At 43.4% G+C, this 26,473-nt stretch overlaps 1 protein-coding gene across 4 annotated transcripts in view; it reads right to left on the reverse strand.

Annotated features, from left to right (window-relative positions):
- LOC140410523 (kinase D-interacting substrate of 220 kDa-like) overlaps nt 1-26,473 on the reverse strand; it is a 267,277-nt gene that overhangs the window by 205,402 nt on the left and 35,402 nt on the right. For 3 of the 4 annotated variants that reach the window (XM_072498731.1, XM_072498730.1, XM_072498728.1), the window contains exons 2-3: nt 1,309-1,436; nt 106-204 (exon numbers count right to left, since the gene is read on the reverse strand). In XM_072498731.1, the coding sequence (XP_072354832.1) occupies nt 106-204; nt 1,309-1,416 (207 nt within the window). In that variant the 5' untranslated portion in view covers nt 1,417-1,436. Of the gene's footprint in view, nt 1-105; nt 205-1,308; nt 1,437-17,236; nt 17,256-26,473 lie in introns of those variants that run through there. The other variant, XM_072498729.1, reaches the window with a different exon arrangement.

A 26,473-nucleotide genomic window follows, 5' to 3' on the forward strand; every position in this document is an offset into this window, starting at 1 on the left:
AGGAAATAATCTCAAATAAGAGCAATTTTTAAAATATGTTGTTTAAATAAAATATGAACAATTTTATAGCTACTCAGTTATTAGAATTACGATGAAAGTACTTACAGCATCTTCCAGATTGCAGTTAGCTCCCCTCTTTAGCAATTCTTGCACAATCTCTAAATTCCCTTGCTCTGCTGCCAGCATTAATGGCGTCTGCCCACTCTGCAATGTAAAATTCTTAATCAGTATCTGAAAGATCCAATGTTCAACTATGAAATTTAAAGTTTGAAATATATTGAAGATATTTTAAGTAGTTTTTCATTACAACATAGATACACACCTTATATCCTTCTGCCATTTCACACTATTTTTAAGAGTATACAGCAAAGCGAACAAATAGACTGATCAACTAACACACCTCTCCAACAAGTTCAGATATTAAGGTGAAGATCAGCTGTCTCAGCTTAAACATATTTCTCAGCATGCTTGAACGTGTTCTTTATTAAGAATGATTAATGTGGTATTTGAAATTGCAAAGCATTTTGGCAAGTGTGAAGATATACCTCACGTAAAAAAATTGTGAAGCGTTCCCAACACAACCCTAACTTTTGAGGGGAAAAAAAAGAGGGGCATTGTACCAAAATTCCACTCAATTGCCAAGCTGTAAAGTTCCTTGCATTTATTTACCTTAACAGTGGTCAGTCAACAATGTGGGTGTGGCAGACCTCAGGCTCCAGTCTGACAACAGCCTATAATTGTAGTCACACCCACATGACTGAAAACAAACACACCAAGCTTTACATCACCAAGGAAGCTGGAGATACTGAGCACTTAACCAACATTAAAGAATATAGTAGAGTTTTGAAACTTTGTATTTGGGCTGTGTTTATATTTACTCCAGTAGAAGCTAAAACAGCACACAAGGTACCTAGATAACAATGCTGACACTTCATAAAGAGAGGGAGAATATATGTTTTTTAAAAATCACTGAATGACTTGTCCCATGCAACTTTCACACATTTTCTACCAACCAATTGCAGAACAGCAATGAGAGTGGTCTGAGACAAATTAATTTGTCCACCTCTTGGTAATACTATGATTGGTAGACTTGGGGAATTAAGCAGTTCTAAACTATTATAAAATAATAGCATCAATATCACTCAGTAATTTTATTTTATTTGCAGTTAAGTTTTGAATCCACTATACTTATTACAGCAATTAATTTTAGTTAGCAGAAACCTGTATTTTAAATATCTCCAGTATATTTCAGTACCATTAATTTCTTTTTGTAAATGGTGTAATGTTTTCATGTAAATAACTTCCTACCTCATTCCTTTCATCTACATCCTTGTATTTCTCCAGCAATGCCTTAAAAGCAGTGATATTCTCCTCTTCAACGTAGGTTAACAGGCTGTGGGACGTGACAGCGGCCATTATGTAACCTTCAATTATACCTACAATATTAAAATACAAATTTGCAATTCTTCAAAATAATGAACAGAAATGGTCAGGGATTTTAATTGTTAGAGAAATAGAACCCATTTCAAGCACCCAGTATGAGAATCAAGCGCTCTTTTATCAGACATGGTCACATGTAACGGGAAGTTTCCTCTAACTTCCCTATAACGCATTTCACACAAGTTTGAAACAAAAAATTCAGCGGCAGCACGGTGGCGCAAGTGGTTAGCACAGTTGCCTCACAGCGCCGAGGTCCCAGGTTTGATCCCGGCTCTGGGTCACTGTCCGTGTGGAGTTTGCCCATTCTCCCTGTGTTTGTGTGGGTTTCACCCCCACAACCCAAAGATGTGCAGAATAGGTGGATTGGCCATGCTAAATTTCCCCTCAATTGGAAAAAATGAATTGGATACTCTAAATTTAAAAAAAAATCATTGCCACATCATTCATTTTCTGGAATTGCTCATTGAGTATTAGAGCATGATTGATTTGTATTAAAATCACAAGAGGTGACAGGACAATCTGCCATCATGCCTGTGGCTCTCTTCCAAATGAATCTGCCATATCTCACTGCAAATTAGTTGATACCAGAGAAATTTCTGGAAAAGCACAATACAGCTCTTTTCCTATACCAAACATCTGCATATATACGCAAAATGGATGTATGAAATGTCATTTCATTTTCATAAACACTACAATGAAACAGAATTAAACTCTACATTACATCACCTCCAACCTCTCAACTGCCAACCAAGTAGTCGTTTTTCTGCATTAAGCGTATAATGTGACTTGCATTTTATAGATTCCTTCATGTAGAATATCTCTGAGCGCTTTAAAAAGGAGAAAAAAGAAACTTGGGAGAGGATGGGTTAAATTAAAGGTTAGGAAACTAACATCGGGATAAAGAGTTGATACGGTTAAGTTACAAGGAACAGGGAATAGTCACCAAAGGAAGGGAAGCTCTTACCAGGCGGCAGTAATACAACAACGGATGTGCAATGAGACAAAGCCAGAGATCATCGCTTAAATATAATGGACCTAGACTGAGTGACGAGATGTGAAAATGAAAATGAAGAACTGTAAAATAGATGATTTCACAATGATGGGAGATGGAGAGTCAATGGAGTTTGGCATGGTGTAAAGGACTCTCTGAATCCATACTGAAATTTTTGAAAGGTGCAGGTGTCAAAATTAAATAAATTGATACAAAGCACAGGAAACTGAAGGAAGGAAGGTTCTGGAGGTGAAAAAGGGCTACCATAGATACTAACAAAATGGGAGATAAAAAGGACAGCTCAGGATTAAACAAAGTGCTCTGATTGAGTTAGCTAAGGAAGTTAATCATAGAATTTACAGTGCAGGAGGCCAATCGGCCCATTGAGTCTGCACCAGCCCCTGGAAAGAGCACCCTACCCAAGCCCACACCTCCACCCTATCTCTACACCTCCACCCTATCCCCGTAACCTCAACTAACCTTTTTGGACACTAAGGGAAATTTAGCATAGCCAATTCACCTAACCTGCACATCTTTGGACTGTAGGAAGAAACCGGAGCACCCGGATTTATATCAAATGTTAAGTTTTGGGACTTCCGATGGCAGCATGTGGAGGAAGTCGCACGTTGGGTGGCTCCTGCTCGAGGCTTGAGTTTTTGGAATTTAATGCCGGGTCCCAGGGGCAGTTGTTTGACAATTAAGTGCAGGAAGATATAAGGAAGGAGGGGGATGTCAAAAAACCAAAAGAAAGCCGCGTGAAGAAGGGAAACAGTGAGGGTGCACCGTCGAGCGAAATGGTCAGTTTGGTAACTGGAAAGATGGCGGAGGCTGGGTCACGGGGTGGGGCCGCACTGCTTACGGCAGAAAAGATGACCGAGGTGATGGCTTTGGAACTTGAGAAGCAGGTTGCAAAGCACATGGAGGTGATGAGGAAGAAGATGAGTTGTTCGTGGAGGAAGCGATTGCCCCGGTGAAGGCGGCAACGTCAAGGACTTCGGCTGAGGTGCGTAAGCAGGGTGAGAAAATAAAGGGAGTGGAGGAAGCCATGTCGCAACACAGCGATCAGCTCATCTCAATGCGCGAGGGGCTGCAGAGGTTGGTCGAGGCCAACAAAGGATTTGGATTTTGTTTACTGTCACGTGTACCGAGGTAGAGTGAAAAATAGTTTTCTGCGAGCAGCTCAACAGATCATTAAGTACATGAAAAGAAAAGGAAATAAAAGAAAATACATAATAGGGCAACACAAGTTACACAATGTAACTACATAAACACCGGCATTGGGTGAAGCATACAGGGGTGCAGTGTTAATGAGGTCAGTCCATAAGGGCTGCAAACTAAATTGGAGGACCTGGAAAACAGATCGAGGCGACAAAACTTGAGGATCCTGGGCCTGCCCGAAGGGGTGGAGGGCCCAAGGCCAACTGAGAACTTGGCTAAGATGTTGGCAGAGCTGGTGGGGGAGGGGGAAGATCCCTCCCGGCACGAACTGGATCGGACTCATCGGTTATTGAGGCCTAAATCAAAGACCAATGAGCCACCAAGAGCAGTGATTATTTGCTTCTAAAGGTATCATGTGATGGAGAAGGTCTCGAGTTGGGCGAAGCAGAAGCAGGAGGTTGTTGCCATCTAGGATGGCCACTTCCAGAATATAAAATGGATGCTTGCAATGAATGTAGGGAACTATGGACAATGTTAGGAAAGCAAGCAGGCACAGAGCCTGTATGAGTATTGGGAAGGCAGCTCCCAGACGGGACTGAAACTGTAGGTCAATTAACATATTGATGGCCCATCTCCGGGAACAAAGGAAAGACACTCAAACAGCCGATACAGCTCCAGACATCAGGGCGCCAGTTCCCCAAACCGAAAGCGCAAACAAAGCAAGACCAACTACCACCTAAGACATGCCCAGCCATCAGGGCACCCACCCCTTTATTGCACAAGATCAATACCAGTGATCAAGATGCGACCCAATTAATTGGGACCAGTTTAAGGCCCGCCCAAAAGCACGCGAAGCCCCTCCGGGTATAAGAAGAAACCCCCCGAGAGAGAATCGCTCTCTTGGATTTGGCTCTCAAAGCGGAGAGACCCATGCACCAGAAGCAAGTAAGTCCAAGGTCAACGCTCGCTACCAGACGGATGACCTTAGCTGTTCTCCTGTACCACTTCGCCCCCAACAACCTCGGATCCGAACAATGACCATTGTTCCTCTGACTGAGTGGGCACCCGAAGCTAAGTATAGGCGTTAGCATTAGAGATAATTTAGTTTGTAGTACTTTGTGCATGAGTAGATATTAGTGTGTAAATAAATAGTACTGACTTTGAACTAACTAACTGGTGTATTGGCTCTTTGATCAGTATTTGGGTTTGAACCTTGTGGCGGTCTCGAGAGAGATACCTGGCAACTCTAAAGCAAACATAATTAGGATTAAGGAAGGCGACCATATTGACCGCCATATTTAGAACCAGAGAAACAGAGCAACAAGGTGCAGTGGGCTGGAGCTAGTATATGTATTTACCAGGGTTTAACTGTGGAGTTGGCGAGGAGGCGGGCGGCCTTTGGCCGAGTGAAGACAGCGCTGTATAATAGTGCAGTTCGGCATAGTGTACCCAAGTAAGTTGAGGGTGACCTACAACTCCAGAGATTTTTATTTCAAGACGGTGGAAGCAGCAGGGGTGTTTGTGAAGGCACAGGACAGGAGCATAAGTGAGGAATTAAACGGAGGACTGGACTTGGACCGAGGGTAGTGGGGGGGGGAATATAGTTTGATTTTGTATTTCATGTTGCTATATGGGTTAAATGGGGTACAGTTGTCGATTTGGGTAAGGTAAGAGTGGGGATCTTTTTTGTAAGTACTGTTTTCTGGGGTTGTCTGGGCTTATGAGGGAAATGGGAGCAGTGGACCCATGGAGGTTCTTGCACACGAGGGAGCATGAGTATTCGTTTTTCTCTCCGGTTCATAAGGTTTATTCTAAAGACGTGCAGGTTAGGTGGTTTGGCCATCCTAAATTGCCCTTAGTGTTCAAAAAAGGTTAGGAGGGGTTCTTGGATTACAGGGATAGGGTGGCGGTGAGGGCTTAAGTGAGTCGGTGCAGACTCGATGGACTGAATGGCCTCCTTCTGCACTGTATGCTCTATGTATGTAATAGACTTATTTGTAGTAGGGAAGGCACTGTTGGCTGCGATTAGGGGATTATGAGTATTCGGCGATAGCAATTTTGGATCATGCGCTGCATTGGGTGGACATGGTCTTCGAGAAGGGGACAGTGCAGAGACCGTACTGGGGGACCGAAGGTTTTGTGAGAATATCGGGAGGGTGATTGAGGAGTACGTGGGTTTTAACTGTACGGGGGAAAGGGATATCGTTTAAGGCTAAGGTTTATAAAGAGAGGGAAGAGCGTCTAAGGCCGACAGATGAGATGTTGGAGGTGGACAGGAGGTACGCAGGGGCAGCAGATCCAGCACTTTTAGACAGGAGGGAGCTACAGGCTAATTTTAATTGGTTATCGCTGGGAAGGTTGTGCACCAACTGAGGTGGGCAACGGGAGCAATTTATGAGTACGGGGAAAAGGCAGGCCAACTTCTGAGGGAGGCAGCGGCGGCGAGGGAAATCGTCCAGGTGCAGTATAGGACAGGAAAATTGGTGGTGACCCCAGACCAGATTATTAGGGTGTTTGATGAGTTCTATGAAAATTTGTAGGTCGGAGCCATCGGGGGAGGATCAGGCGATGCGGGTGTTCCTGGACGGTTTGGCGTACTCGAGATTGGGGAGATAGGACCACGCTGGAGAGGCCGTTAGGGGAACAGGAGGTAAAGGAGGCAATTGGGAGGATGCAGTCAGGGAAGGTGACAGGGCCAGATGGGTTCCCAGAGGAATATTATGAGAAAGTTAAGGACAGATTGGCACCGCTGAGGGTGGGGCTGTTTGAGGAGGCGATAGGAAAGGGGGTGCTACGACAAACATTGGGGCAGGCCTCAATCCCCTTGTTGTTAAAAAAAGATAAGGACCCGACGTAGTGTGGGTCGTACAGGCCTAGATCGTTACCGAATGTGGATGCGAAGATATTGGCGACTAGGTTGGAGGGGTGCCACCGAAGATGATGGGGAGGACCAGACGGGGCTCGTGAAAGGAAGGCAGCTATTCTCAAATATTAGATAAATGTCAAATAAATGTAATCATGACGCCAGCTGGGGGAAAGGAGACAGAGGTGGCGGTTGCACTGGATGAGGAAACGGCATTTGATCGAGTAGAATGGGGGTATTTGATTGCGGTTCTTGAGGTTGGGGATCGGGCCGAGATTCACGGAATGGGTACGGCTATTATATAAGGAACCGAGGGAGAGTATCCACACAAACAATACTAGATTGGGGTACTTTGCTCTGCACCGAGGGACCAGGCAGAGGTGTCCTATGTCCCCTCTGTTATTTGCATTAGCGATTGAGTCTTTGGCCTTCGCTCTGAGGAGCTTGGTGTTGTGGAAGGGAATAGTACGGGGGAGGGGGGAAAGAGAGACACGTCTCTGTACGTGCATGGTCTATTATTAGATGCATCAGAGTAGAGTGCGTCGATGAGGGATATAATGGAACTTCTCCAAAACTTTGGGCCCTTTTCAGGGTAGAAATTAAACCTGGAAAAGAGTGAATATTTTGTGGGGTCCCGACCAGGGGTTAGGCGGGAGAGCTGCCATTCCACAGGGTGGCAACTGACGTTAGGTATTTGGGGGTGTTGATAGAAGAGTTACTGACGGCAGGGGGAACAGGGAAGGAGATGGTGTCAGCGATTTACAGGGGCATTCTGGGGGAGGACGGGGCACCCATGGAAGGGATTAAAGCCAAGTGGGAGGAGGCTATGGAAGACAGTCTGTTGTGTGAGATGCTCCAGAGGGTGAACGCCTCAACCTCATACGCGAGGCTGGGGCTGGATACAGTTAAAGGTAGTGTAAAAGGCGCACCCCACGATGGTGAAAATGAGCAGACTCTTTGAGAGAGTGGAGGATGTGTGCGAGCGCTGTGGGAGGAGCCTGCAAATGTTTTGGTCCTGCCTGAAGCTGGAGAGTATTGGAGAGTATTTCAATGTCATCTCAGGGATAGTGCACGTGAGCTTGGAACCAGGGCCCCTAGAAGCCATTTTCACAGTTCAGACCAGCCGGGCTTAGCCTTCGCCTCGCTGATGCCCGGAGGTGGGTCATGTTGGGGTGGAAGTCATCTTCTCCGCCCTGTGCCTCAGCTTGGCAGGGGGGTCTACTTGAATTTTTGACTCTCGAAAAGGTGATGGTTGAGCTGAGGGGGATGAAGGAAGGGTTCTACAATTCATGGGGGCTGTTTTATCATGCACTTTCAAGAACTGCCATTGAACATTAGGAGGTTATTGCTGGTTTTGAGTGCATTGTTACGTGGTGATTGTAAGTTTTCTTTTGTTTGTACTTGAAATGTACAGGTGATGGTTGGTTTGTATATTGAAGGGGTGCTGTTTGGGGGATTGGTACTGTATTTGGTTTTGTTTGTTTTCTTTTGTTCTTTATTTGATGAAAATGTGGAATATAAGGAGAATAAAAAGATTTTTTTAAATAAATAAATTATAAGGTTTGGATATATCTCAATTACTGCAAATATCACTTCCTGTAACACCTTTCGTGCCACTTCTATTTTGGACACATTAAAAATTGCTCTTGTACAGTTACAATCTACTTAAATTTAACTCTCCGAATTTGACAGACTCTTAGCTTGGCCTTATGAATTAGTTCCAAGCTATCGACCACAAGCCCCAAGGCTGCGAAGAAAAATAACTATAAGTAGAGGTTACAATAAAGAACAGAAATGTTTGTTTCTAACATGTTAATAATGGTTTCTTGATTCAATTTGACATGTGATTCATCGCCTGTCACTGGAATCATATCCCATCTTACTAAGGTCAGTCTAAGAGGGATGATCGAGGGGGAGGGGGTCAGGCCATTTAAATAAAATACAAACATTTCTAATTTGTCCAAAATTGTGCTCGACCTTTTGAATTGAAGTTAATTATTTAAATTAATTCGGCTCACATCACCTTTTTTTGTGACAATATTTATCATGGTCACTCAAATGCCTTCAAAAAAAAAAAACAAGATAGCCAAGCCAAATACTACCCATAAATGGAAAAAGGAAGATAGCCATTAGACAATACTGTAAGCATATAGTTTAGCACAAAAGTTGCAAGTTCTTTATTTTCTACTACAACTTATATTTATATGGCACCTTTAACACAACAAACCATCCCAATGCACTTCACAGGAAAGTAAAATTTAACACCAAACCACGTAAGATATTAGGACAGATGGCTGAAAGCTTGGTCAAAGAGTGTCTTTAAGGAGGAAAGAGAGATGGATGAGAGGGAGTTCCAAAGTATACGGTCTCTGGCAGCTGAAGGCAATGGTGGAGCAATTCAAATCAGGGATCCTTAAAAGACCAGAATTAGAAGAGCTTAGATATCTAGAGTTTGTGGAGTTAACGAAACAGAATAGAAGACGACCACCATATAGCCTGTGACGCCTATTCTGCCATTCAATGTGATCATGGATGATCTTGGGCTTCAACTCCACTTTCCTGCCCAATCCCCATTAGCTTGATTCCCTGAGAGACCAAATGTCTACCTCAGCCTTCAATATATTCAACATAGGCACATCCACAACCTTCTGGAGAGATTCCAATGTTTCATAACCCTTTGTGTGAAGACATTTCTCATCTCTGTCCTAAATGATTGCCTCCTTATCCTGAGACTTAGTCCCCCCGTTCTAGATGCTCCAAGCCAGGTAGAACAACCTCAGTATCTCCCTTGTCAAGCTCTTCATAATGCTGAATATTTCAATGGGATCACCTCTCATTTTTCTAAATTGCAGAGAATTTTGTCTCAATTTACTCAGCATCTCATCGTACGACAACCCTCTCATACTAGGGACCAATCTAGTGAGCCTTCCTTCAATGCACTACCTACAATGCAAGTAAAGGGGGATAGAGAACCTAGTGGTGCAGTGGAACGACAACGATCTCTCCCTCAATGTCAGCAAACCAAAGCGCTGGTCATTGATTTCAGGAAGCAAAGTACTGTACACACCCCTATCTGCATCAATGATGCAGAGGTGGAGATGGTTGACAGCTTCAAATTCCTAGGTGTGCACATCAACAACCTGTCCTGGTCCACCTATGTCGACACAACGACCAAGAAAGCACAAGTGCCTATACATCCTCGGGAAACTAAGGAAATTCAGCATGTCCACATTGACTCTTACCAATTTTTACAGATGCACCAAAGAGAGCATCCCATCTGGCTGCATCACAGCCTGGTATGACAACTGCTCGGCCCAAGGCTGAAGAACTAGAGAGACATGAACACAGCCCAGTCCATCTCGTGAACCCGCCCTACTTCCATTGACTGTCTCACCTCCCGCCCAGTCCAACTCGTGAACCCGCCTTCCATCCATTGACTCTGTCTACGCCTCCCGCTGCCTTGGGAAAGTGGACAGCATAGTCAAAGACCCCTCCCACTCGGGATATTCTCTCTTCCATTGGGCTGTAAATACAGAAGTCTGAGAACACGCACTAAGATTCAAAAACAGCTTCTGCCCCTTGTTACCAGCCTCCTGAATCACCCTCTAATGGACTAAACTGATCTCTCCACGCAACTACTACACTCCGTATGCTTCACCTGATGTCTATGTATTTACTTTGTGTATGTCCTATGTACAGTCTGTCTGGACTATACACAGAGCAATACTTTTCACTGTACCTCAGTGCACGTGACAATAAATCCAAATATGGAGAGCAAAATTGCACACAATATTACAGGTTCGGCACCACTAAAGCTCCATACAATTGTAGCAAGTTCTCCTTATTCCTGTACTCCAATTCCCACACAATAAAGGTCAACATGTCATTTGCTTTTGGAGATCACAGAGACAGGGAAGAGCAAGGCTATGAAAGCATTTGAAAACAAGCATGAGAATTATAAAATCGAAGCATAGCTAATATAGGTCAGCGAGCACAGGGCTAATGGCTGAATGAAACTTGGTGCAATAAGGACATGGACAACAGAGTTTTGGAGCTCATCAAATTTACAGGTCAAAAGTGAGGGGCCAACCAGGAGTGTGCTAGAGTGATCAAGTCGAGGAGTAATTAAGGCACGGATGAATGAAAAGGGTGGAGTTCAGTGTAATTCCGGACGTGGAAACAGAATATGTGATTGGAAGCTCGCCTCTGCACCAAATGTCACACCAAGGTTGCAACAGTCTGCTTCAGCCTCAAATAGCTGCAAGGGCTGGAGTCAGTAGTTAGGGAACAGTGGGGAATCAATTCAATGGCTCCAGTCTTCTAAATATTTAATTGGAGGAAATCTCTGTTCATCCAATACTGGACATCTAGCAACAGTCTGATGATTTAGCAAAATTAGCAGGGTCAAGGGAAGTTGATAATTAACAGTGGGGCCCTTCGGGGACAACGTAACTAAGTGCGGAATCATAAAGAGAAGCCATTTCAAGTGATACTCTGATTAAAGGTTAGGCAGATAAGAATGTAATCAGGGATCTCTCGTCCCATATAGTTGGATGACGTGAAGGGAGGGGGAGGACAGTGAGGTCAACCATATCAAAGGCTGCAGAATGGTTGAGACAAGGAGGGATCGTTTAACGCTTGCCAGTCACATAGGATATGATTTGTTAGTTTGACTAGAGCCTTTCCGCACTGTGCCAGGAGCAAAAATGTGATTGGAGGGATTCAAACAGGGAACTTTGGGAAAGATGGGCTCAGATTTGGGAGGCAACATATTCATGGATACAGACAAAAAAGGCTGAAGATAGGTCACTCGTTTGTAAGGACAATGGGGCAAATGTTGTTATTTTGAGGGGTGCTGGCTGAAGTTTTAAAGAGGGAAATAGTTCTTTGATAGAGAACAGTCAACAATATCAGCTAATACGGAGACCAGAAACAGAAAGTGATTGATCAGCAATTTAGTAGGAATAGGGTTGAGGGAGCGGGTCAAACGATCAACATGAGCTCAGAGATGGCATTTGGAAGGTACAAAAGAAACTAGAGGAAGATGCTATTTCAGCTTTAGAGCATCAAAAAGTTTAGAAGTGAGCTAGTGGAAGGGCGGGAAAATAGATTAATCGCATGGTTTCAGTTTTAGTGACAAAGAAGCTCATAAGCACCTTACATTTATTATTGGAGGTGAAAATGAAGGACACTAGACACTGTACCTCGGTACATTTGACAATAAACAAAATCCAAATGTATCAAAAAAAAGGAATTGGCCAAGCTTTATTAAACAATGTGTAGTATTACTGCTAATACTCATTTGTGTTTTTATTTAAAAACTGATCATTAAATGTCTGTCAGTCCAAGCCCAAAATATGGGCTTATTCTACCACCTTCTGGTAGCAAGGAGAATCATACAGAAGGCATGCAATAAAACCAGTACCAGCAAGAATCTAAAAAGGGGATCTGCTTATTCCCTCCAAAGTGGCCTTGACATCTGAGCAAAGGAGCAGACTCAGACATACCGAGTGAGGGTTCACCTAAAAGAGAAATCAAGAGAGTCTGGACTAGAAATGAGTAGGAAATAAAAGCAGATAGGCTATATAAATATACCTTGTGGTAATTTCAGTATGTAAATAAATTTACAGTCCTCACACAGTAAAAGTGCAGACGGTAAGTTAGTATTTATTTGAAGTTGCCTCGGGTCCAATCACAGTGGACAGTTTGGTAGCGATGCAGAAAGAGAACTTAGTTCAAATCTTGTCAATAATGGGGGGAAATTTAATATTTAGGACTGGCACAGACCAGAAAAACAATTGCAAGTTAGTATCTTTATTGAAACAGTACTTTTTTGAATACAAGATTTGGAGTTAGTCTTTCAGCAAAGACTTCAAGAGAATCAAAACTTATTGCTACATTAAGCTGTACATATGTAAATACAGCCTAGGAATAGAAATAAAATTGCCAAAACTAACTTGTTCATAGTTGTTGAACATGATTAGAAACGGTTTTCCAGAGTTGAAAAAGCAGGTTTACAAATGATGGGCTCTTCAGATTCTGGAAAATGTCACAAGCTATGCATGCAAGTAGAGATAGGGTTCAAAATAAATTGCAGACAGTAACTACTTTCCTAAAACACTCGTATATCTCAGATTTGAAGAATGCAATGAACTGAACTGGGTTCAAAAATGCGCTCCAGTCTTCTCAGCACTGTACTTGTAGCCAAAGTACCATCTTCATAGAAATAACATTAATTTAAATATTGTCAGGAATGCAGAAAGTTAATAATGTGAACTTGAGATGAAAATAAATTAACAGAAAAATAACAAGACCAGCAGGCACTTAGAGGAATAATGAGTTGTGATTTGTCCAGTAACAGGATTAACAGGAGTGTAGAGACATTGAGGTGCAAATGGCTATATCAAAAACCTGGTTTACCAGAAATCAGTGGGGCTACACAAATGAGAACGTCTAATGGCAAGGAATTTGAGCAACGCAGACAACAGAATCCACAGAAAGGAATATCAAAGAGATTAAACAGTATAACTGCTCTCATCCTTGTTATGAAAGAGACTGGTTCTCCATCCAAACGTCAGACCCAGGCCAATTCCATCTGTGATCCAAGCTACGGTGGACTGTTCCATCTAACATTTAGAACCATGGCACATTGCAAACATTCTCCTCAGAAAGATGCAGTTTCATGCCTTCACTGAATCAGGAAGAGATGCTACCCGGACTTGGGTCACGTAAGCCGTATTATGTGGTAACTATTATCTTGATTTGACCGATATAGTTACTAAAATTGGATGTTACTTTGGAAAAGGGGTGTCTCAAGTGAATTCAGGGAACATGGGTATATTTTGGGAACAAGAGCCACCATCAGATAAAACAGTGTGTTTAGTTATTCATACTTGTGTCATAGTGTATATTAATCTTTTGTCGTATTTTTTTTTTAAATTTATTTTACATTAATATTCTTTATTAATTGTTTACTCAACGACCACATTGGTTCCTCACTGGGTTGTACATATTTCCTCACATTATTCCAAAGTTTCTCACATTATTCCAAACAAAAATACACCACTAAGAACCAGTGTTTCAAGTTATCCTGCGGAGTTTTGAGACACTCTTGCAGCCAACATCGGTGGGATTCATAACAAAAATTGGGGGCTCTTGGCCGGGATTTTGAGAAGCACAATTCCTTTTTGGTGTAGGAGATTTGGTCATTTTTAAACATGAGGGTGAGGAACTTGCGAAACCAAGTGAGAACGTGTTACTTAAAATATGGGGACTGCAAAGATGGCTCTTGCTCCAGCCCAGGCTTATTTGGAAGTAGACAATGTACCCAAAACTAAATTAATGGAATCAGCAGATATATTGGAATGAGGATTATCTACAGGGGCAAAGAAAGCTGAAGTAATTGAAAGCCTAGCAACCCATTTGAATATACAAGTGGTGGCAGTTAGACACAGTTCTTCGAGAAGTGGGGAAATTGAATTAGCAAGAATTCAATTATAAAGCAAAATAGAAATGAAGAAATTAGAAATGCAAGAAAAAGAGAGCATTCCAAATGGAAATGCAGAGGTTAGAAATGGCAAAAGAGGAAATGATAAAAGAGAGAGAACATCAAATTAAAATGCAGTGAATTGTAGCCAGAACAACATGAAAGTAGTTCTGGAGATAAACCTAGTGGGAAGATGTTTAGATTTGTTCAGGCACTTCCAAAGTTTGATGAAACAGATGGCGAGGCATTTTGTAACGCCTTGAGAAAATATCTAAACACGTGCAATGGTCACAAGATTTTTGGACGTTGCTCTCATAAAGTTGGCTTGTAGGTAAGGCTAGCAATGCCTATGCGTCTTTGTCAGAGCAAAGATCTAAGGAATATGGAGACAGTGAAGAGAGCTGTACCGAGTGCTTCTGAGCTAGCACTGGAGGCTGCCAGACAAAAGTTTCCAAATAGAACAGTCTGGACGAGTTTTGTTTTCTAAATTTAGTGTACCCAATTGATTTTATTCCAATCAAGGGGCAATTTAGCGTGGCCAATCCACCTAACCTACTCATCTTTGGATTGTGGGGATGAAACCCACACAAACACAAGGAGAATGTGCAAATTCCACATACAGTGACCCAGAGGCGGGATCGAACTTGGGACCTCGGCGCCGTGAGACAGCAATGCTAACTACTGCTCCACCGTGCTGCCCCTGGACATATTAAATTTGAAAATAATTTTGATAGGTGAGTGACAGCATTAAAAATAGCAGAAATCTATGACGCCCTTAGAGAAGTATCTCTGTTGGAAGAGCTTAAAGACTCATTTTTTAAAAAAAATTTTAACCAAAAAATAAATTAACCAGCTGGTTAATTAACGTGCTGGTTAGGCCAGCATTTATTGCCCATCCCTAGTTGCCCTTCAGAAGGTGGTGGTGAGTTGGCTTCTTGGACCGCTGCAGTCCTTGAGGTGTAAGTACACCCTCTGTGCTGTTAGTGAGGGAGTTCCAGGATGTTGCCCCAGCGACAGTGAAGGAGCAGCGATATATTTCCAAGTTCGGATAGTGAGTGACTTGGAGGGGAACCTCGGTGGTGGGTTCCCAGGTATCTGCAGCTCTTGTCCTTCTAGATGGCAGTGGTCATGGATTTGGACGGTGTTGTCTAAGGAACCTTGGTGAGTTACTGCAGTGCATCGTGTAGATGGTACACATGGCTGCTACTGTTAGTCAGTGAAAGAGGGTTTGAATGTTTGTGGAAGGAGGAGCAATCAAGTGGGCTGCTTTGACTTGGATGGTGTCTTGCTTCTTTTTTTAAATTTAGAATGCCCAATTCATTTTTCCAATTACGGGGCAATTTAGCGTGGCCAATCCATGTACCCCACACATCTTTTGGGTTGTGAGGGCAAAACCCACGCAAAACACGGAGAGAATGTGCAAACTCCACACGGACAGTGACCCAGAGCCGGGACCGAACCTGGGACCTCAGTGCCGTGAGGCAGCAGTGCTAACCACTGCTCCACCATGCTGGTGCCAAGCTTCTGGAGTGTTGTTGAAGCTACACTCATCCAGGCAAGTGCAGAGTATTTCATTACACTCCTGACTTGTGCCTTGTAGATGGTGGACAGGCTTTGGGGGGTCAGGAGGCGAGTTACTCGCCGTAGGATTCCTAACCTTTGACCTGCTTTGGTAACCACAGTATTAATGTGGCTATACAGTTCAGTTTCTGATCAATGGTAACCCCCAGGATGTTGATTGTGGGGGATTCAGCGATGGTAATGGCATTGAATGTCATAGGCGGTGGTTAGATCCTCTCTTGTAGGAGACAGTCATTGCCTGACACTTGCGTAGCGCGAATGTAACTGGTCACTTGACAGCCCAAGCCTGGATATTGTCCAGGTCTTGTTGCATTTGGACATGGACTGCTTCATTATCGGAGGAGTCGCAAATGGTGCTGAACATACCGTGAACATCCCCACTTCTGAGCTTATGATGGAAGGGAGGTAATTGATGAAGCAGATGAAGATGGTTGGGTCTCGGTCACATACAATGATAAGGACTCATGTGACGGAACAAAGAGTTAAAACTACAAGACGTGCAACAGAGCTTGCTGATGATTAGGAGTTAGGCTTTGACTTACAAACTTATTTTCAGTACTCTTAAATCTGAGAAGGATAGAAAATGGGAAGGCATGAGAAGGGACCGTCAAGCATGAGAGAGACTGGTTGAAACTTCCAAGGAGGATAAGCTGTGCACCAATGGTAAAGGAGCGAGTGACCAGCAGGTGGCTGATGCGTTTAGGGATTGTGTGCGAGGGGGGGGGGGGGGCAAGGGAGGCACTGCATCAGCACTGGTGGCGTTATTCCTGGTCTTTTTTGAATATGCTCTGTACGGTTTGGCTATGATGTGCCGGCGTTATTCTGGGCTGAATTATGCCACTCGAGGGGGGTGGACTGTTCTTTCTCAGGTTATAACAGCCTCCTTCTGCACTGTAGGGATTCTATGGATGCCTTGTTTGTTTGTTATTTTTACATTTAGAGTACCCAATTATTTTTTTTTCCAATCAAGGGGCCATTTTAGCGTGGCCAATCTACCTAAACTGCACATCTTTGGGTTGTGGGGGTAAAACTCACGCAGACACAGGGAGAATGTGCAAACTCCACACGGACAGTAAGCCAGGCTGGGATTCGAACCCGGGTCCTCAGCGTCGGAGGGAGCAATGCTAACCAATGGATGCCTTGTTGGTGTATTCAGGTCATAGTGTGTTCTTTTTGTCATTTGACCTCTGCTTCATTTTCTTTCGTAGTCAGGTCTTAAAATGCTGGGAAACTCCCCACAAACTCTGCTGTCATCTGGTTCGGTCCAATACGATGATATCCCAGGAGTTACATCAGTGTTACATTTCTTCATATTGGCTTTCAGTATGTCTTTGAAGCTCTTCACCCGTCTTCTTCTGGTGCATTTGCTCTGACTCAGCTGGGAGCAAATGAAAGCCTGGTATCTGCCATCCAAACTCTATGACCAACCCAACAAAGTTAACAGTGGTGGTCAAAGCCTCAAGGGTGCTAAAGATGACTTGGAGATGATTTGTGGGAGACATAACTATAGTTATGGATAAGTCACTAAGCACTGGTAAGGGAACCAGCAACGGCAGCTGATATTCTAGAGGGCTCCCAGGTCTTCAAAATTAATCAAATGTCATCAATATGCAGACACTGAATAGCACTATATTCAGCAGTATTTGATAGCACCACTGGAAATTATAAGACGTCAACAAGAAATTTAAGCAGGATAGGTGGCACAGCAACATAATACCTCAGGGTGCACTTTATTCTGTAAAGCTTCAGCAAAGGTGCGCAGAAGTAACATCAGGGATGAAGCGAACACAAAGATAAATGTTAACCACAAGTTTGCAAGGGTAGTATCTGAAATAAGTAAAATCAAGGTGGAGATTATAAAGTGTCTTTGTTATGCAATGTCCACAAATGAGAAAACAAGGCACATTTAAAAAATGACGGAATAACTATTTTTAACAGAAACGTTAAGAACAATCGAAAGAACTAGGTACAGGTACTTATAAAAATGTTTCCGGGCAAGTGGAATCAAAAAGGACAGTCAGAACTTTTTTTCACTCATGGGATGTGAGCATCACTGGCACTCATCAGGCAAATGGAGAGTATCCCATCATAATCCTGACTTGTGCCTGATAGATGGTGGACAGCCTTTGGAAATCGGGCAAGTTACTTGCCACAAAATTTCCAGCCTCTGACCTGTTCTTTTGGCCATGGTGCTTATATAACTGGTAATGTTCAGTGGTCAATGGTAACACTCGGTGTTAATGGTGGAGCTAATGGTGGAGCATTCAGCAATGGTAATGCCACTGAATGTCAAGAAAAATGGTTAGGTTCACTCTTGCCATTGCCTGGCACTTTTTTCTTGCCACTTATCAGCGCATGCTTGAATATTGTCCAGGTCTTGCTCCATGTGAACACAGACTACTTTGGTATCTGGCAAGTCACAAACGGTACTGAACATTGTCCTCAGCAAACATCTACACTTTCGACCTCATGATAGAGCAGTGTTTTTCAAACTTTTTTCCCCCGGGACCCACTTTAACCAACTGGCGGACCTTCGGGACCCATGCTGGCCAACCTTAGCGACCCACGCCGGTCGACCTTGTCTTTATGTCCAATACCTGATTTTTCCAAGCTTATGACTATTTACTACTGAAAATTAAAACAATTACAGTTTAACATATGCATCCTTACATGTACACACAAACTTTGTTTTAAATATATTCCAAATTTCTTTAGAAATTTAACAAAATATAGAAAAAAGTACAATCTTGTTTTTACTCCACAAACTATGACTTTAGACGAGATTAAATAACTTGCAAACACATACAATGTCACAATATTTCTTATTGGTTCAACTGCATTGCACTACCCAAACATCCAAGTCATCTCCTGCTCCATTCTCACCAAAAGCACTTTCTTCCTGGTTTCCAGAGTGGGGACATAAAGTGATCATTAAATTGACAGTGCAGACGGAGGTACAGTGCAGACGGAGGCCATTTGGCCCATCGAGTCTGCATCGGCCCTTGGAAAGAGCACCCTACGTAACCTATCCCCGTAACCCCACCTAACATTTTTTGGACACCAAGGGCAATTTAGCATAGCCAATCCATTTACCCCTCCACATCTTTGAACTGTGGGAGGAAACCGGAGCGCCCTGAGGAAACCCACGCAGACACGGGGAGAAAGTGCAGACTCCGCACAGACAGCGACCCAAGCTGGGAACTGTAGGTTTATTCCAGTGTTGACATGTGTTAGCCGCATTGACTGGCCTCATTTGACAGGTGTTCCTCGCCGACAAACCTGGCCTAGATTCCCTCTCGCTCTTCAGTAGCAGCATCTACCCCAGTCACAGACTGCTGACCAGTCCTTCACGTCGGGGGGAGTGCGAACGGACGTTGTGCCGGCCATTAACAGCTTGATCACAGAGCCGCAGGTCACAGACTTCCAATCGGTGACGGGGAGAGCCGAGCAACGTGCAGAGCAGTAGCACCAGAGCAGAGCTCCAAGCTGGGACCACCACTGTTAGCATCACATGCTCACATGGACGTGCGTCAGTCCCAGTGGTCCCCCCCCCCCCCCCGCACGTGTGGTGACCAGCACACAACCCAGCCTTGCGCCACGCCATCCCCTCAAACTCTGCAACCAACCAGTGACTCCCCACATCCGGCAATCTTAACAACCAGTCCCTGCTGTTGCGGACTTCTTCCTGTGATCGATAACGCCACAATCGATTGCTCTGTGACCTTCCTGACAACCGCCTGCGACCCACCCACGGATCGTGACCCCGAGTTTGAAAACCCTACGATAGAGGGAAGGTCGTTAATGAAGCAGCTAAAGGTGACTGCGCATAGGACACCACCTCAAGGAACTCCAGCAGCGGAGATGTTTGGTGTTCAACAGCCACAGTCATCTTCCGTTGTGCTTGATATGACTCCAAGATATGACTCCAAAAGTGGAGAGGGTTTCCCCTAGTTCACTTTCAGCTGAGTGGTCCTGGGGAAACCCAAAACGAACACTGATGAGCAGGTTACTGCCGTGCAAGTTCTGCTTGATAGCATTGGTGATGATATCTTCCATCACTTGGTTGATGATCAAGAGTTGACTAGTGAGGTGGCAATTGGCCAAATTGGATTTGTCCTGATTTTTGTGAATAGGATATTCCCCACATTGTTTTTTTAGATGTATTTGAACAACTTGGCTAGGGGTGCAGCTAGATCTGGATCAGAAATCTCTACTACTATTGCCGGGACGATATCAGAATCCATAGTCTTTGCTCTAGCCGATGTTTTCACCCACTTTTTTTTCTCACAGAATGAGTCAAAACAGATGCAGATAGTTGTAAAGTACTGCACATAGTAAAGGAAAAGTGGGTAACTTAAATGAATATTGAAGTAACTACTCAAAATCTGAGACATCGGAATGATAGAAAACACATTCACATGTTCTAGCCAATGCAAAACAGCAATCAACAAAGCCAACTGAATCATAGAATGATACTGCATCAGCGTTGAGCTACATTGTCAAAACATCAGAATACAAATTGAAATGTAATCTAACTACATGAATTCCTTTAAGAATATATCTCAAATAATGCAGCCAGTTCTGATAGTCAATAAACAAAGGAGATATTTAGTGTCATGAAGTGTCGTAGTTTCAGTTATGAAAAGAAATGGCCTTTTCAGCCTAAAATAATGGCAGTTGAGGTGTGATCTTGCATAGGGGTAATAAAAAATGGTAAACAGTATTGAAAAAATCAATCCAGATTACTACTATAAGCTAACCGTGGAAACAAAGCAAACAAAGCAGATTCAAATAGTAAGTGGTCATTTTAGGCATGATAAAAGTTGATTCTTCTTCACATGGTGTGATCAACGCTTGCTACGTTCTTCTAAGCAAAGCGGAGACAACAAAATCGCTGGAACAATTTAAATAAACAACTGGGTGACTTGTGCCTCACCTCCCAATGTTAATGAATCCTGCAAAAAGAAATCCAGGATCTGGATTTGCATCTTCATCAAAAAAAAAAACAGCTTCACCTTGGGCCATATCCATGGACGTGCATCAGTCCCAGTCCCCCCCCCGCACATGTGTGGTGACCAGCACAGAACCCAGCCTTGCGCCACGCCGCCCCCTTTTGTTTAAATCCGTCTATCAGTTTTTAAGACCAGTGGGACAGAAATAGGCCATGCGGCCTATCGAGTTGCTCGCCATTTAATGAGATCATGACTGATCTGATAATCCTCAATTCCACTTTTCCGTCTTATCTCCATAACCCTCGATTCCTTACTGATTAAAAATGTCTATCTCAGACCTGAACATACTTAACGACCCAGTTTCTAAAGCCTTCTGCGGTAAAGAATTTCAGATTCACTACCCGCCAAGAAATTCCTCATCTGTATCTTAAATTGGCAACATCTCACTATGTGATTATGCCCTCTGGTCCTAGACTCGCCCACAAGGGAAAACAAAACCTCTCAGCATCTACCCGAGAATCCTATACGGTTCAATAAGGTCGTCTTTCATTCTTCCCAATGAATGCAGGCCCAATCAACTTACCCTCTTCTCGTAAGCAAATCCCTCCACACCTGGGATCAAGCTAGTGAACCTTCCTTGGAATGTCTCCAATGTCAGTAGATCTTTCCTTAGATAAGGGGACTAAAATTGATCACAGTATTCCAGGTGTGGTCTAACTAGTGCCTTGTACATTTTGACACGACTTCCTCATTTTTATATTCCATTCCCTTTGAAATAAAGGCTGACATTCCATTATTACCTGAACTTGCATGCTAGCTTTTTGTGATTTATGCACGAGGACCCCCAAATCCCGGTGCTGCAGGATTTTTCGATCTTTTGCCACTTATATATATTTTTGAGACATATTGCATATAAACAATGCCAAAATCATTACCTTCATCTACCTCCAATGCTAGAGGTAATAAGAGCGAAAGGTAAAGCAAGAATAAAACTAAAATATCTAACTCACACAGGAATGAAACTGAACAGGCTAAAATGACTCCCTTTCTAAAGGGCCGGAGACACTAATTGGCATTGTATCACATTTTTTAAAAGGTACTCATAGTGCTATGTTGCAGTGAGTTTAATGGACAATTCATTTGCAATCCAGCAAGTTCTTAAAAATAAGAGGTTATGGGAGAGAGTGGTGTAAATCAATCAGCAAGTTCTGAAGATTCACAACATACTCCATATCTCAATCTCCTGAATTTGCTGGCCGATTTGCTAACCATAAGTTATTTTTCTGGCATGATCTGACCCATTGCATTGAAATTTCCTTTTAAGCAATAGTATGTGCAGACTGGACCTTCTGCTCTCGTATGCACACATTACATCAATATAAGTGATGACAAACATTGGAGGCCCCAACAGTGGCTAGGATATTGGACAGAAATCCCAATATTTTATTTTAATTTTGTAAGACCGGTGAGGAAAGGACACTTCGCTCCAGGAGTGACTGGACAAAGAAATAGGGATATGGTATATTTCCCATAATCAATACTACCCAAGATGTGGAGATGCCGGCGTTGGACTGGGGTGAGCACAGTACAAAGTCTTACAACACCAGGTTAAAGTCCAACAGGTTTGTTTCGATGTCACTAGCTTTCGGAGCGCTGCTCCTTCCTCAGGTGAATGAAGAGGTATGTTCCAGAAACACATATATAGACAAATTCAAAGATGCCAAACAATGCTTGGAATGCGACCATTAGCAGGTGATTAAATCTTTACAGATCCAGAGATGGGGTAACCGCAGGTTAAAGAGGTGTGAATTGCATCAAGCCAGGACAGTTGGTAGGATTTCGCAGGCCAGATGGTGGGGGATGAATGTAATGCGACATTCATCCCCCACCATTTGGCCTGCGAAATCCTACCAACTGTCCTGGCTTGATGCAATTCACACCTCTTTAACCTGCGGTTACCCCATCTCTGGATCTGTAAAGATTTAATCACCTGCTAATGGTCGCATTCCAAGCATTGTTTGGCATCTTTGAATTTGTCTATATATGTGTTTCTGGAACATACCTCTTCATTCACCTGAGGAAGGAGCAGCGCTCCGAAAGCTAGTGACATCGAAACAAACCTGTTGGACTTTAACCTGGTGTTGTAAGACTTCGTACAATACTACTCAATACAGTGAATACATATCTTTCATTGCTATCTTTATTCCCACTTAAACAACAAGTTAAAAAAATCTCAGCTCTCAATCCTCTTTAACTACTAATGGCATATAGGAATACTTGCTTTCCAGAGATGTTCTTGAGAGAGATCTCTTGATTTTGCTTTCAAGAAAAGATCAGGGGCGAAATTCTCCGGGATCGGCGCGATGTCCGCCGACTGGCACCCAAAACGGCACAAATCAGTCGGGCATCGCGCCGCCCCAAATGTGCGGAATGCTCCGCATCTTTGGGGGCCGAGCCCCAACCTTAAGGGGCTAGGCCCGCGCCGAACGAATTTCCGCCCCGCCAGCTGGCGGGAAAGGCCTTTGGTGCCCCGCCAGCTGGCGCGGAAATGACATCTCTGGGCGGCGCATGCGCGGGAGCGTTAGCGGCCGCTGACAGCATTCCCGCGCATGCACAGTGGGGGGAGTCTCTTCCGCCTCCGCCATGGTGGAGACCGTGGCGAAGGCGGAAGGAAAAGAGTGCCCCCACGGCACAGACCCGCCCGCGGATCGGTGGGCCCCGATCGCGGGCCAGGCCACCGTGGGGGCACCCCCCGGGGCCAGATAGCCCCGCGCCCCCCCCAGGACCCCGCCCACACCGCCTTGTCCCGCCAGTAACGTAGGTGGTTTAATCTATGCCGGCGGGACAAACATTTTAGCTGCGGGACTTCGGCCCATCCGGGCCGGATAATCGCGCGGGGGGGGCCCGCCAACCGGCGCGCCGCGATTCCCGCCCCCGCCGAATATCCGGTGCCGGAGAATTTGGCAGCCGGCGGGGGCGGGATTCACGCCAGCCCCCGGCGATTCTCCGACCCGGCGGGGTGTCGGAGAATCTCGCCCCAGACTCCTGTCAGACCAATGCAGAAACTATGGCTGTATGTCTTCAGGAGATGATTCTCAGCCTGTTTCAGCTCCCCCTTGTTCTCAGACAAGTCTGCATTGCTTTAAAAACTGTTAATCTATTTTAACTGAACTGCAGTGAGCGCAAAACTGCTTCACTTCAGGACACAGCTTCATTCAGATCAGAACTTAACTACTTTCTCAAGATGCCTGATAACGTAGCTCCCCCCAGCAAGGACATCACCTTAAAAGCTGAAATCTAATTAACTCCCTTAATCAAAAGAAAATTCCATTAGCCCAAGCTTTTTACGAGATTTAATTGCACCCCTGGCACCAGCTTTTCAAACTAAGATTATTTTAAAACATGACTGCAGCAGTCACACACACACACTAACCAAGGCTTTTAACCCTTACTGCACCAAATACCTATAATACAATAATCATAAATTCCTACATTCATCACAGCAGATATAGTAAATGTTCGAATCATGCTGGTCAAATTATTTGAGAAACAAGTTCAACTGCACAATGCCTTTTAAACTCTAAATAAATATTTTGATGAGGGGCATGTTTGACAGAAATTCAGCAGGGCCCTAAAAAGAAAAGTACTATTTTGCATATTATTTTAAATAAATGCTAATCTTTCTAGATTTTGCTTCCAGGTTATGCACCCAGTCTTTCTATTATTATGTTGCCATACAACACAGAATTCATTTATTTCTCGCTTCAAGAAAAAAAAAGTCAGAAGCATTTGCAAATCCATAAGCACTTCTGACTATATTAACCGTACTTCTCTTTTTCAAATGATATTATTTTTGGTACCTTAAATTGACTTTTCAACAGAAACAATTTATGACAAGCCAATATACCAAGCCAATACGGGCAGCACGGTAGCATTGTGGATAGCACATTTGCTTCACAGCTCCAGGGTCCCAGGTTCGATTCCGGCTTGGGTCACTGTCTGTGTCCGCGGAGTCTGCACATCCTCCCAGTGTGTGCATGGGTTTCCTCCGGGTGCTCCGGTTTCCTCCCACAGTCCAAAGATGTGCAGGTTAGGTGGATTGGCCATGATAAATTGCCCTTAGTGTCCAAAATTGGCCTTAGTGTTGGGTGGGGTTGCTTGGTTATGGGGATAGGGTGGAGGTGCTGACCTTGGGTAGGGTGCTGTTTCCAAGAGCCGGTGCAGACTCGATGGGCCGAATGGCCTCCTTCTGCACTGTAAATTCTATGACTATGACAAATATAATAGCTTGAAGCAATCGTACATTTAACAAGACGGCAAATTGGAAATATGAAACAGAAAATGTGTTTACCTCTGGCTTAATAAATTCATGGTTATGAAACAGTTGGTGTTTTGTGTTAGTTCAACCAAATGAACAAAATTCTAATACAATGAGATTGTTGAAATTGTTTTTATTCCTTACATGAATGAAGAAATCACTTTTGTGCAGCCACATTTATTACATGTCAGGGCAGCTCATGACAACTCATTTCAACATACTTTGAAAAATGTAACCAGCAGACCATGAAGAAAACTCAGATTAAAAATTGCCCAAAGGTATTTAAAAATGAGACATACAATTCAAATTATTCTGCTCCTCAAAACCCCCACACAATTGTATAATAATTTGCAGTAGAAAAATAATTGTTCACTACATCCAAGATACTTTGTGAAATTCACTGTAAAGAAATATCAAAAGATGAGATTAAAAACATATTAATATTAATGAAATAAACAAGTAGCATCAATACTGTATCACAGCTGTGATACAATATTCATGAGTAAAGATGAATGCTATATCCGGTCTAATTATTTCATCTCTTCTCTGCTGCTCATTTGGCTTCCAATATGACAAGACACAAAAAACAGGGTCAGGGATTTTCCCCCCCCCCCCTGTAAACCCACTCCACTGACAACCTGTACCTGTATAAAATGGCAAGACAAACTTGTATCCATGAAATTATTTGCCATTTTAAATTTTAAATTTTAACATTAGAAATTCAATTTCTTCATGATCTATTGACAATCTGCAGTAATCTCTTCCAGTGTACTCTTCCGAAATCGTATTGCACAAATTATCTAGAAAGCAGAGAACGAATCAATTAGATGAGGTTGTCAAAAACAATATTGTCAAGTGAATTTTTACAAAGATGCAAAGTTCAAATGGCATCCCAAGACATCCATTATACAATTTTGAAGACTTTGTTGTTCATTTTTTTAAATGCTTTGTTTTCACCAGAACAGGGTTCAAGCTAATATTTTGGACTGGAATTAAAGGAAAGTGCGTTACTTGCTGGATTATCTGAATCATAAACAAGATTAGTATCTCGCTAGGATGAAATGTCACATTATTCCAGTAAAAAATAAATGTTAGTTTTGTTCAGAAACAAAATAATAACATGCATAAAAGATATTCAAAAAGTGAGATTAAATTTAGCAATCAGGGACATTAAAAATCTGGTCAAAAACTTGAAATGTGCAATGAAGAGATCTCACCCAATACTATCTACGTACCCTACAGTTTTTCAGTACCTCAATTATAATAGGTTGTTATGTGTTGTGTGTGTTCATTGGTTATCCTGTGTGTCAATCACTGCCTGTCTGCGTCTAATTAGATACATGAGTGGATATTATGCCCCCCAAACCAAGTTCATAAGTTTTGGTCCTGTCCAAAGCTGGAGGATTACTGGAAGGAGGTGTTTAGGGTAATCTCGGAAGTGGTACACGTGAAACTGGACCCGGGCCCTCAGGAGGCCATATTCGGGGTGTCTAATCAGCCGGAAACGGATGCGGAGGCAGATGTTGTAGGCTTCACCTCGTTGATCGCCCGAAGGCGGATCCTGTTAGGGTGGAGATCACCCTATGCCGTCATGGCCGGGGGGGGGGGGGGGGGGGGGGGGGGGGAGACCTGCTGGAATTCTTGACGCTTGAAAAAGTACATTTTGAACTGAGGGGAAGGATGG

This window comes from Scyliorhinus torazame, chromosome 4 (genome assembly GCF_047496885.1).
Source record: "Scyliorhinus torazame isolate Kashiwa2021f chromosome 4, sScyTor2.1, whole genome shotgun sequence".
Lineage (NCBI taxonomy): Eukaryota > Metazoa > Chordata > Chondrichthyes > Carcharhiniformes > Scyliorhinidae > Scyliorhinus > Scyliorhinus torazame.